Source organism: Leptodactylus fuscus, chromosome 9 (assembly GCF_031893055.1).
Source record: "Leptodactylus fuscus isolate aLepFus1 chromosome 9, aLepFus1.hap2, whole genome shotgun sequence".
Taxonomy (NCBI): domain Eukaryota; kingdom Metazoa; phylum Chordata; class Amphibia; order Anura; family Leptodactylidae; genus Leptodactylus; species Leptodactylus fuscus.
Genome location: NC_134273.1, coordinates 69773718 through 69787673, shown reverse-complemented (window position 1 = coordinate 69787673; position 13956 = coordinate 69773718). Strand labels below are relative to the sequence as shown.

Genomic DNA, 13956 nt, shown 5'->3' with positions numbered 1-13956 from the left:
CAGGAAAACCAGACATTGATCTATAGAGTGCTACTTTCCAAAATGTGGCGTTTTCCCGATTTTTTTAACCAGAAGGACTTATTTGCAAATACATTACATACATACATTACATCATACATTAGCATTACATGCATGATCTAATAAGTTCCTGTACACTAAAACGTGGCCTCTATCAGGCTACATCTCCTTAACCACTTCTAGACTGCCCATAGAGTATTTATGCTCACTGAGCACTATATACACAGCTGTAGGTGCCGCCATGATGCGGCTGCCCTCTGAGCCGGGCAAAAAAATTTGAAAACACATGCAAAAATAAAAACAACATAAACATAAAGCGCTGTGTCACTGAAAAAAGATGCAGAAATTTAGTTTAATAACTAGAGATGAGCGAACACTAAAATGTTCGAGGTTCGAAATTCGATTCGAACAGCCGCTCACTGTTCGAGTGTTCGAATGGGTTTCGAACCCCATTATAGTCTATGGGGAACATAAACTCGTTAAGGGGGAAACCCAAATTCGTGTCTGGAGAGTCACCAAGTCCACTATGACACCCCAGGAAATGATACCAACACCCTGGAATGACACTGGGACAGCAGGGGAAGCATGTCTGGGGGCATAAAAGTCACTTTATTTCATGGAAATCCCTGTCAGTTTGCGATTTTCGCAAGCTAACTTTTCCCCATAGAAATGCATTGGCCAGTGCTGATTGGTCGAGTTCCGTACTCTGGCCAATCAGCGCTGGCTCTGCTGGAGGAGGCGGAGTCTAAGATAGCTCCACACCAGTCTCCATTCAGGTCCGACCTTAGACTCCGCCTCCTCCGGCAGAGCCAGCGCTGATTGGCCGAAGGCTGGCCAATGCATTCCTATGCGAATGCAGACTTAGCAGTGCTGAGTCAGTTTTGCTCAACTACACATCTGATGCACACTCGGCACTGCTACATCAGATGTAGCAATCTGATGTAGCAGAGCCGAGGGTGCACTAGAACCCCTGTGCAAACTCAGTTCACGCTAATAGAATGCATTGGCCAGCGCTGATTGGCCAATGCATTCTATTAGCCCGATGAAGTAGAGCTGAATGTGTGTGCTAAGCACACACATTCAGCACTGCTTCATCAAGCCAATACAATGCATTAGCCAGTGCTGATTGGCCAGAGTACGGAATTCGGCCAATCAGCGCTGGCCAATGCATTCTATTAGCCCGATGAAGTAGAGCTGAATGTGTGTGCTAAGCACACACATTCAGCACTGCTTCATCAAGCCAATACAATGCATTAGCCAGTGCTGATTGGCCAGAGTACGGAATTCGGCCAATCAGCGCTGGCTCTGCTGGAGGAGGCGGAGTCTAAGATCGCTCCACACCAGTCTCCATTCAGGTCCGACCTTAGACTCCGCCTCCTCCGGCAGAGCCAGCGCTGATTGGCCGAAGGCTGGCCAATGCATTCCTATGCGAATGCAGACTTAGCAGTGCTGAGTCAGTTTTGCTCAACTACACATCTGATGCACACTCGGCACTGCTACATCAGATGTAGCAATCTGATGTAGCAGAGCCGAGGGTGCACTAGAACCCCTGTGCAAACTCAGTTCACGCTAATAGAATGCATTGGCCAGCGCTGATTGGCCAATGCATTCTATTAGCCCGATGAAGTAGAGCTGAATGTGTGTGCTAAGCACACACATTCAGCACTGCTTCATCAAGCCAATACAATGCATTAGCCAGTGCTGATTGGCCAGAGTACGGAATTCGGCCAATCAGCGCTGGCCAATGCATTCTATTAGCCCGATGAAGTAGAGCTGAATGTGTGTGCTAAGCACACACATTCAGCACTGCTTCATCAAGCCAATACAATGCATTAGCCAGTGCTGATTGGCCAGAGTACGGAATTCGGCCAATCAGCGCTGGCCAATGCATTCTATTAGCCCGATGAAGTAGAGCTGAATGTGTGTGCTAAGCACACACATTCAGCACTGCTTCATCAAGCCAATACAATGCATTAGCCAGTGCTGATTGGCCAGAGTACGGAATTCGGCCAATCAGCGCTGGCTCTGCTGGAGGAGGCGGAGTCTAAGGTCGGACCTGAATGGAGACTGGTGTGGAGCGATCTTAGACTCCGCCTCCTCCAGCAGAGCCAGCGCTGATTGGCCGAATTCCGTACTCTGGCCAATCAGCACTGGCTAATGCATTGTATTGGCGTGATGAAGCAGTGCTGAATGTGTGTGCTTAGCACACACATTCAGCTCTACTTCATCGGGCTAATAGAATGCATTGGCCAGCGCTGATTGGCCGAATTCCGTACTCTGGCCAATCAGTGCTGGCCAATACATTCTATTAGCTTGATGAAGCAGAGTGTGCACAAGGGTTCAAGCGCACCCTCGGCTCTGATGTAGCAGAGCCGAGGCTGCACAAGGGTTCAAGCGCACCCTCGGCTCTGATGTAGGAGAGCCGAGGGTGCACTTGAACCCTTGTGCAGCCTCGGCTCTGCTACATCAGAGCCGAGGGTGCGCTTGAACCCTTGTGCACACTCTGCTTCATCAAGCTAATAGAATGCATTGGCCAGCGCTGATTGGCCAATGTATTCTATTAGCCTGATGAAGTAGAGCTGAATGTGTGTGCTAAGCACACACATTCAGCTCTACTTCATCGGGCTAATAGAATGCATTGGCCAGCGCTGATTGGCCGAATTCCGTACTCTGGCCAATCAGTGCTGGCCAATGCATTCTATTAGCTTGATGAAGCAGAGTGTGCACAAGGGTTCAAGCGCACCCTCGGCTCTGATGTAGCAGAGCCGAGGCTGCACAAGGGTTCAAGCGCACCCTCGGCTCTGATGTAGGAGAGCCGAGGGTGCACTTGAACCCTTGTGCAGCCTCGGCTCTGCTACATCAGAGCCGAGGGTGCGCTTGAACCCTTGTGCACACTCTGCTTCATCAAGCTAATAGAATGCATTGGCCAGCGCTGATTGGCCAATGTATTCTATTAGCCTGATGAAGTAGAGCTGAATGTGTGTGCTAAGCACACACATTCAGCTCTACTTCATCGGGCTAATAGAATGCATTGGCCAGCGCTGATTGGCCAGAGTACGGAACTCGACCAATCAGCGCTGGCTCTGCTGGAGGAGGCGGAGTCTAAGATCGCTCCACACCAGTCTCCATTCAGGTCCGACCTTAGACTCCGCCTCCTCCAGCAGAGCCAGCGCTGATTGGCCGAATTCCGTACTCTGGCCAATCAGCACTGGCTAATGCATTGTATTGGCGTGATGAAGCAGTGCTGAATGTGTGTGCTTAGCACACACATTCAGCTCTACTTCATCGGGCTAATAGAATGCATTGGCCAATCAGCGCTGGCCAATGCATTCTATTAGCGTGAACTGAGTTTGCACAGGGGTTCTAGTGCACCCTCGGCTCTGCTACATCAGATTGCTACATCTGATGTAGCAGTGCCGAGTGTGCATCAGATGTGTAGTTGAGCAAAACTGACTCAGCACTGCTAAGTCTCAGCATTCGCATAGGAATGCATTGGCCAGCCTTCGGCCAATCAGCGCTGGCTCTGCCGGAGGAGGCGGAGTCTAAGGTCGGACCTGAATGGAGACTGGTGTGGAGCGATCTTAGACTCCGCCTCCTCCAGCAGAGCCAGCGCTGATTGGTCGAGTTCCGTACTCTGGCCAATCAGCGCTGGCCAATGCATTCTATTAGCCCGATGAAGTAGAGCTGAATGTGTGTGCTTAGTACACACATTCAGCTCTACTTCATCAGGCTAATAGAATACATTGGCCAATCAGCGCTGGCCAATGCATTCTATTAGCTTGATGAAGCAGAGCCGAGGGTGCGCTACATCAGAGCCGAGGGTGCGCTTGAACCCTTGTGCAGCCTCGGCTCTGCTACATCAGAGCCGAGGGTGCGCTTGAACCCTTGTGCACACTCTGCTTCATCAAGCTAATAGAATGCATTGGCCAGCACTGATTGGCCAGAGTACGGAATTCGGCCAATCAGCGCTGGCCAATGCATCCCTATGGGAAAAAGTTTATCTCACAAAAATCACAATTACACACCCGATAGAGCCCCAAAAAGTTATTTTTAATAACATTCCCCCCTAAATAAAGGTTATCCCTAGCTATCCCTGCCTGTACAGCTATCCCTGTCTCATAGTCACAAAGTTCACATTCTCATATGACCCGGATTTGAAATCCACTATTCGTCTAAAATGGAGGTCACCTGATTTCGGCAGCCAATGACTTTTTCCAATTTTTTTCAATGCCCCCAGTGTCGTAGTTCCTGTCCCACCTCCCCTGCGCTGTTATTGGTGCAAAAAAGGCGCCAGGGAAGGTGGGAGGGGAATCGAATTTTGGCGCACTTTACCACGTGGTGTTCGATTCGATTCGAACATGGCGAACACCCTGATATCCGATCGAACATGTGTTCGATAGAACACTGTTCGCTCATCTCTATTAATAACACAAATTATAAAAATCGTATAGCCCTCAAAACTGCACATACAAAAAACCTGAAAATGAGTCTGGTCCTGAAGCACAAATTGCACTGGTACTGAAGTGGTTAATGAGACATAGCGAAAAAATTTGTCATCATGTGGAAGGAACCAGTATATTGAATGGGCTGATGATACAAATAATTACTTATTTCCTTTATTTTGCTTGATTCCACAGTCTTGTACTTTGGAGAGATGTAACTATGCATGTTTGCTGTTTTTATTATGTCATTAATATAAATGGTTCTTGTAATTATTCTTTATTGTCTATACATTTTTTATAACAGTTTAGATAAAGAAGGTATAAAAGATTGGCTTCATGCTTCAGCTCCTTGTATTGATGATATTCCTCTGAGTCAAGATCTTCAAAAAGAAATAAAAAGCAGCCAGTCATCAGGTATATATGCTGAGTTTACGTTCAGTATCTGAATGCAAAGCAGATGTGAGTGTGACCCTCCCCACAAAATCTATGATAGATAGATAGATAGATAGATAGATAGATAGATAGATAGATAGATAGCCTCTTTGCTGTTGGAGGCGCCCCCACCCTAAACTCCCCCACAAAAAAACATTTTTAAGAATTCTTCTTACTGTATTACTTCAATATCAGATCAACAACACGGCATTAACAATGAAAGTAACTTAACACACAGTCCACATGGCCCCCATTCTCTTTAACAGGAGCGCCGTAGATAGTTGTGTACTGTACTTCAGCTACCTTTGGCACTCCCATGGAAGTGAATGGGAGCCATGTGGGTTCATTCATCCAAGCAACACTCCTATATATACACCAAGCAACTTAAAACTAAACTAAACTTTGGAACAGCTTTTGATTTTCTGGCAGCATTTGTGTGATTAACATTTTTTTAAAGCTTTATTAACAAATGTTGGCTCCTTTCTGTGAAGTTCTGCATTTCTTTATTCTTATTCATTCCTTTGCTTTTCTAATGAGAGCTCTACCCTGCTTCTCGTTGTGTACGGTGTATGAGCTTGTGTTTGTTATGAAACTGAGGGACACTTCAAACAGTTATGTCTTGGACATTGTAAAATGTACAAACGTGCTTCTGGTGTCATATGAAAGAGGAGGTTGCAGTTTTTTCTGTATTATTTCCAGAGATATGACCAGTATACTATACAGTCGGAATTGGGAAAGTTATATTCAGCTCCATATAAGTAGCCCAATCCCGACTAGTGATATCTCTGGAAATAATATAGGTAGAACTGCAATCTTTGTGTCATGAAAGATGAGAATCTGCTCTTCATATGACACCAGAAACAAGTTTCTATGCTTTATGTTGCCCGAGATTCAAGTGTTTGAAGTTAACCTGCACCCTCATTTTGTCTTCATTACACACACAAGACTATAAACAGTGAAAAACACTTGCAGACTAAGGACTAAAAAGAGCCCTATAGAGAGAGAGTAATAAACAAGCGGAGATCAGAAATCAGGAAATAGAGGACTGAGTAAAGGATTAGTCAAAGGAAGTCCAACCCACAGTTGAGTTCAGGAGCTCACAGATAAGGCCAAATCAGAAAGAGGTGGGTTAACCAGAAGAATAAGCCAAAATGAGTAAACCAGGAGATCAGCAGATAAATAGGGTAAGGTACTGAGAGCGAATTCAGAGAATTCACTATGGCCTGGTAGAGCAGTTACAATATATTAATGGGATTTAGATTTCTCACAAAATAAACTTTTAGCACCTTTTAGCATCTTTTCAACACCTGCCTGAAAATGTGGATGGTATTATAGAAAGGTAAAATGTAAATTAGATCTTTTTTTCTAAGTGGGTGCCAAGCATTTATAATAGGTTATTGCCCACTTGAACAGTAAGCTAAATTACATATAACCTTCTGGGTACCATTTCTTTCAATGGGTGGATGGATTAAAAAAAAAACCAAAAAAAAAAAAACCCTTACAAATTCAGGGCACAGCGGCAGTGAAATGAGGGGCGTTATTTAGTATTTAGAAAAAAAGAATGAAAAATGTAACTAGAATTCTATAACATTTTATTCTGTAAAACAACTTATTTTTCTATACTTTTAATAAATTTGATATTTTTTTCATTTTTATTTACTTTTCATATTAACAGCTATGATTAGAAAACTGAAAACATTTATACCTCCTCTGACAAAGGCAAAAGAATTAGAAGCCAACCCCACAACAAGATATTCTCAGCATGACATCAATTGTAGCACTCCAGTGACAGAGAACACAGAAAATACATGTACTCAAGATATTATATTATCATATCCATATTTCTTGCTTGGTGAGAGTGATAACAAAGGGAAAGACTTTTATACCTGTGAACAGAATTTCTCCCAAACCCAAGGAGTCGATGGAAACTCAAGCATGTTAAGAAAAAGGTAAGGATTTTTGTTAATGGTATAGAGATGTAAAAGTATATTTCTATTGACATAAAGTTCGGGAATGTGTACTGACAGAGCCCAATGAAGCAGGCCACAAAGTTTTCCTTTCAGATTCATAAAGAATCATACTGAAGGAAAACTTGTATAGTTTCTATGGCAAATCTACAGCATAATTGTATGTGAATCTCCAGTGCACTGAATGTGAATAAGAGATGATATATCAGCAGCTTTAGTATCCACAATGAGCAAAAAAGCTTCATGGGTTGTCGCTTGGTTACAGAAAGAGTGGGGATTGGGAACTATAGACTACAGGGATGTCTAATTTTTATCATTAGCAAGATGGTGTCATGAGATTCAATGCCCTTAGCTAGTGCATTCTCTCTTTAACATGTCTGCAACTGTCTGGAATAAACTGACACACTCTGTCACATAATATATGGAACTAGGGGAAGGTATCTGGCTCAAGGATTATTTTTTGTGTTCTTTTGGATCTTCAAGTCATGTCACATGACCTTATCCTCTGCATGCATGCACAAGAATAACACAGGGTGTCAGTTTTGTATAGTGTCTGCCTAAAGAGCTTAGTTTGGGGTGTTGTAACCACCCCGACTATAGCAACATTATGCCTTCTGCACAAGATGGAATATAGACTGGAAAATCCTGTTGGTGCAATAGCCAGATTTCCTGGCCTGGACTCTGTCCAGAGACAATGACTTTGTGCATTATAATGAGCTTTTTAATTAGAAGTCCCTCTGTCCTCACAGCTATACTGTTCCATCCGTAATCCTCTGTATAGAGCCTTAGGCCGGAGCCCCATGGACCGAAACCACCGCACTAAAGCGCTGCATGAACAGCCGCAGCTTGAACGCATTGCGGTTCTTCCCGCAGCGTTTTGAACAGAAAGTTCATGTAGTTTTCCTTTGCGGACTTTCTGTTACAATTACATATATGGGGAAGCCACCGGCGTTTCCGTAGATATAATTACACGCTGCAATTTTCAAAATCGCAACAGTTTTGGATATCGCAGCGTGGACACGGAATTTTTACGCAAAGTGGGCATGGGATTCGCATGAATCCCATCCACTGTGCAAGTACTGTACAACGAAGCAAATTTTTGTTTCCGGCCCGTGGGGTCCCGGCCTAAAAGTGGTTTTCCCATCTCCCTCTCTCAGCAGTTTGCCTACTCTCTCTTCTTCTCACTTCCTGTATTCTTCCACAAGCTATAAATAATATGCACAGTAAATTATTTATATTACATTACTGTACATTATTCTAAAGAAATGTATTTACGAAAACTCTTGAATTTGCATACGCTAGCAGTATAGATAGGATCCTTGAGATAGTAATACCTCTTTAAATTCAAAGCTAGGCTGAAGGTAGGTGTGGCTGGAGATGGACCCTTTAGTGAATGGGAATGCCGTCCAGCAACAGTCCCATCTACATTCAGCCTGGCTGCAGCGGGGAAAGGTCCTCTCGTTCTTGCTTCGTGTGATAACCCCTTTAAGGCTCTGTTCATATAGATACCAATAGTCTCCAACAAATTGAACAAAGCAGAAATACAATGCTATTTCTCACATCAAATCTCATAGAATTGCTAACAATAGCTGCAAATGGTGTCTGCAATGCAAATGTGAATAAAGTCTGACCATAACATATGAACATGAGTTCTTGAAGAAGATCAATTGGAGAGAACAGGGGGCAGATCAACTAAAACTGTCTACCATCTGGACAGTGCAAAATTAGTCCAGACAGTCTCATATAACCCGTTTTCAACAAATTCCATTCGCAACTCATAGGAGGCGCACAAACTATTAGAAAGTGTCTAAAGCAAATAGAAAATAAGGCATAAAACATATACACTAGGTTTGTGGCTCAAATTATGACAGAATTCTGGGGAATATTTATTAGTTTATCTGCCCCAGTGTCTCGGTGTTGCTTATATATTACTCGTAAAGAAACAAGTTATAAATATATCACCTATTATGGGGGGGAGACATGAGACAAACGTTCCTGTTATTGGTGAGGGTTCTAGTGGTCAGCCCCTTACCCATCACATACTTATCACCTATGAGTGTTCACTTTGAAGTTTTGTCCATTACTGGCCATGACCTTATCCTGGACCAGGGTGGGGAATACAGAAGACTTGTTTGCCGGAATGTGTTTTTTTTACTGTCTCAAATGTACGTCTATTTCCCACAGCTTATTTAAACATGGCGATCCTTTCACTTTTGGAGACAAACCTACACTTACAGATGATACAGAGAAGCCTGGCTATGATGATCACTTTTTTCACGATTTAACATTTAACCCTAATAAGAGCTCAGATGGCCATCGACCTTATACTGAAGATCACGGAAGAGTTTCTTTTCCTACATCTTTAAAATCGCCAAATGGAAAAGGTAATAAACATTTTTGATTTTTAACACAATTAAAGAAACTTATATAACATTTTATATGATGTAAGGATTTCCTGTGAATAAATTATGTATAACATATCCCATCAGTAACTAATGTCCCCTATATTTTCTTGGAGCCAAAAACCATGAAGCCCTTTTTAAGTTGATAACATTCATTTATTTTGGATTGTCCTTTTCTTTGTAAACGTTACAACGTTACTTAATTTTACTGGGAATTTGTGGCAAATCTGCATGTGTTATTTGCAATTTTGTCAGATTTTTCTGCAGATTCACTGTAGATTTTTTTCATAGTGTGTGGATGGAATCCAGAAGGAAATTCTGAATTGTATCCACCTCATGTGAACATAACCTAAGGCATGATTCACATGAGTATATCTAAAATTGTGTTACCATGCATCTGGTATTCCATATACAGTGAAACTTCTCCAAAAGACCACCTCTTTGCGAAGATCAATCCCTTAACCCAGACCACATTTTCTGTCACAGAGTTTAAGTTTTCCATACTAACCTTTCAGAAGATCATCCCCCTCCTTCCCCAGAAGACCACTTTTTAATGCAATTAATTGTATGATTGTCTCAAAGAGGTTTCACTGCATTCATGGATGAGATGGAAAATAGTTTCTGTAACCTCTGTATTCACTACTGTGGGCTTGTGTGCTGTCTGTGCATTCACCCTAAGGGCAGAACCCCACTTTGCGAAAATGCAGCATTTTGCTGCAGCAGAAACAGCGTGGCAAAAAAATGACGCGTTTTACTATACCTGTAAAGTAGATGGGATTCTGGCTAATCTCATCCACTCATTGCAGAAAAAAGTTTGAAACACAAAAAAACTACATTTTCAAAAATGCTTGAAAATCGCAGCATGGCAATTATACCTATGGAAACGCTGTCATTTTCCGCATAGACATAATAAAGACAGAAAGTTCACAAAGGAAAAAAAACACTATGTTTCCGTGGCAGTCTTATCCACAGCGTTTTTCGGCTACAGTTTGCCACGTGCGGCCTTAGGCCAAAAGTAAATTCAGTTGTGGCTGAATTTTCAGTTGTGCATTTGCCTGATGTGTTGTAGTGAATTTTTCACTGAAGGTAAAAAGTATTACACGTCTGTGACATAAAGAGCATGATCTGAAGATCTGCTCTATACCTTAAATCTAGCATGTCAAAATATGACCTTAATCCTGTAACTGTGTGAACATTATTACTATTAGCGTTTTGCTGAGCTGAACTGAAAAACACACTGAATAATAGTGACCTCTTATAACACTGTGAGCTCCAGCTAGACCGCAGTTCTACCGTCCTGTACTCCTATAATGCTTTACATATGGGATAGTAGGCCTGTGGTCAGGCTGCAACTTACAGCATCATAGATGACTCTGAGCCGGTGAGTTTACCTCCGCTCAGCTGAAGGTGGCCCAAGATATGCAGCCGTTCTGAACTGAAACCGGTCATCATCTGAATTGATAGTGTCATAATCTTAACACTGTGAATTTTTTTTTATTAGCCACTCCATATGGGATCCTAAAACCTGTCTCAGAGATTCGTATCCTTTCCATTTTCTGGCAAACAAAGCCACAGTTTTTTGCAAAAGTCTTTTTTCTTTTTTGTTTATTTCTGTGCCGTCCTCTCCAATCTCCCAAAAAGGGGGCATGGTGAGGGCATGCAGGGGGCAGAGCCATTGGGAAATGTACACCAGCTATGAACTGGTTTACAATTTCCCTCCAGGCGCAGTTACGTGTCACTGACGAGGATGCGCACCCTCCACCAACTCAGGGATTATGAAGACCGGTGTTAGACTTCATAAATCTGTCCTTTAGAGACTCTTCTGTTAAAAGGAATCTACAATCAGAAACAGACTGATCATTTATATCAAGTTTTTTATGTTTTATATGCAATGGGTTATTTTCTCATGCACAGAGAGCTTGAAGAGAAGACTATAGCTATCTTCCTCAATGAAATATCAATGGTAGAATTTCTGATCATGTATTTCAATAACCAGAACTATACTGTCCTCTCTATAATGCACCACCACATTTACAAAGCATCAGAGAGATTCATTGGTGCCAGGATGTAGGGGAGCAAGCAGCTAAGCAGCATTCAGGCTTAGTTTTAACCTGTCTCAGGCCACAGTTAACATCTATGTTTGGGTTTCTGTTCGGGGAGTCTGCTTGGGGACCCCTTGAACAAAAACCTATATGCATAAGAAGACGGTTACCTAAGGAAACCCACGAATCCCATAGACTACCGTATTTTCCGGACTATAAGGCGCACATAAAAACCTACGATTTCCTCAGAAATCGTAAGTGCGGCTTATAGTCCGGTGCGGCTTATATATGGATGGAAGCGGCGGCAAAGTCTGCGTGCCGCTTCCATACATACATAAAAGGCACCGTAAGGGTGCATTCACACTACAGAACGCCGGCGTGTAATCACAGCCGTACACGCCGGCGTTACAGCAGGGCTGCCGGACACTTCCTATTCATTTCTATGGGAGCCGGCATGCGGCTATGCGGCTATAGTTTGATCTAACTTTTACGGTTGGGCTCTATCAGCATGATTTTGCTGATAGAGCCCCTCCTCGCCTGCCGAGCGCTTCCAATAGAAGCGGCTGGCACGCGGGGGGTTAAGCGGCCGCTGGCAAAGTCTGCCTGCCGGCGCTTTCAATAACATATAATGCGCACCGGACTGCGGCTTATAGTCCGGTGCGCCTTATATATGAACCGAGACGGACTATAAGGCGCTCATGGGCAATGCGGCTTATAGTCCAGTGCGCCTTATAGTCCGTAAAATACGGTATAATGGGGTCTGTGTGGCTTCCGCTCGATTTCCACACTAAACATTTGGAGAGAGAACTGCTACTTGAAGGACTTTTAACTCTGCATGTTTCATGCGGAAACCACATGGACCGCGTTATAATCTACGGGGTCCACGGGTTTCCCAGGTAACTGTTTTTTATGCACATAGATTTCCATTCTAGGGGTCTCCAAGCGGACTCCCCGAACAGAAAGCTGAACGCAGATGTGAACCGGGCCTTATTAGTCAATTTAATGATGACGTGTTTTTTTTGTGGCTTGGAAAGATAAGACAAAGAAGGGTCTTGCATGCGATAAGAGTACCTAAAAGAGAATTAAGAGTTAAATTACTGTATAGTATTAACCTGCATTATAAGGAGATAACTTCTAGTTAGACAACTACTTTGAAAGTTTATGATTTTTCTTAACTTTAAAGCTAAACAATTTAGGAATATCTTCAAGGAATTTCCATATTTTAATTATATACAATCGAAAGCCTTGGATGATGTAAGTATCGCAGACATTTTCAGACTACTGTGTACAAAGTTCTAATATTGTACTTATTTGATCAGGTTCCATCACTTCATATCTGCTATTGCAATCTTTATATTCTACATGATACGTACGTTATTATATTATTATTATTATATTATATAAAACAATACAAAGAAGTAGGACATTTGCCTTCTGTATTTATTGCTGAATAGAAATACTTAATTATATTAATAATGTATTTAAACTGCAGTGCAGAGATTCTGAAAAATATAGTTTAGCAAATTGAGAAAACATTGAATAAAACATCATCTAAAATTTCATTTATTTGGTAAACTCATAAAAAAAGTTGATCTACAATTTTGAAAATGTTCCTAAAAGAAAATGTTTTTCTTACAGTTCAGTGTTTCTTTTGGACCAATATCAGGAATGCACAAAACTGTCAAATGAGCGAGTAGTGAAATATTCGAGATTCCATATTCGTTTCGAGTAGAGTCTCAATATTCGACTACTCGATCGATTATCAAATCCCATTATAGTCTATGGAAAAAAATGCTCGTTTCAGGGGAAACCACTATTCGACTAAAGGAGAGTCACCAAGTCCACGAGTAGCAGGAGGAGAGTGTTTAGTAGGAGCGAAGTGCAGTTAAAGCACACGGACCCCATTATAGTCTGTGGGGTCTGTGCGCTTTAACTGCACAGCACTTGCAGTTGCGCTGATATTCCGTTCGGGGTGGTCCTCTTGCAGACTCCTTCTGGACGGGAGGGAGGCGCTAATGTGAACCGGCCCTTACTCGTCCTGCAGAACCAGCATTGATTGGCTGAATGCTATACAGTGTATAGCATTCGGCAAATCAATGCTGGTTCTGCAGCAGGCTTGTTCTTGCTAGTCGGGAGAGCTGGCAGCTTACGGTTATGTGGGAGCTGACTTTTTCTCATAGGAATGCATTGACCAGCATTGATTAGCCATTGTACAACATTCAGCCAATCAACGCTGGTTCTGCCGAAGGCTCATCTGTGAGGAGGTGGAGTCTAAGATCAGACCATAGCAGTCTCCATTGTGGTCCAATCTTAGACTCCGCCTCCTCACAGATGAGCCTCCGGCAGAACCAGCATTGATTGGCCGAATGCTGTACACTGGCCAATCAACGCTGGTCAATGCATTCCTATGAGAAAAAGTCAACTCCCGCATAATCGAAAGCTGCCAGCTCTCCTGACTAGCAAGGACGAGCCTGCTGAGGAACCAGCGTTGATTTGCCGAATGCTATACACTGTATAGCATTTGGCCAATCAATGCTGGTTCTGAATCGAATCTTTACTGCGAATAGCGATAGTATTCGAACAAGTACGAGTATTTCGAATACCGTAGTATTCTATCGAATACCTACTCGATCGAATACTACTCGCTCATCTC

At 42.8% G+C, this 13956-nt stretch overlaps 1 protein-coding gene across 1 annotated transcript in view; it reads left to right on the top strand.

Annotated features, from left to right (window-relative positions):
• The window catches only part of HFM1 (helicase for meiosis 1), an 82262-nt gene that overhangs the window by 13464 nt on the left and 54842 nt on the right, over positions 1–13956 (top strand). The window contains exons 5-9 of the mRNA XM_075287178.1: positions 4765–4874; positions 6568–6841; positions 9044–9243; positions 10763–10801; positions 12487–12557. Of these exons, the coding sequence (XP_075143279.1) occupies positions 4765–4874; positions 6568–6841; positions 9044–9243; positions 10763–10801; positions 12487–12557 (694 nt within the window). The remainder of the gene's footprint in view (positions 1–4764; positions 4875–6567; positions 6842–9043; positions 9244–10762; positions 10802–12486; positions 12558–13956) is intronic.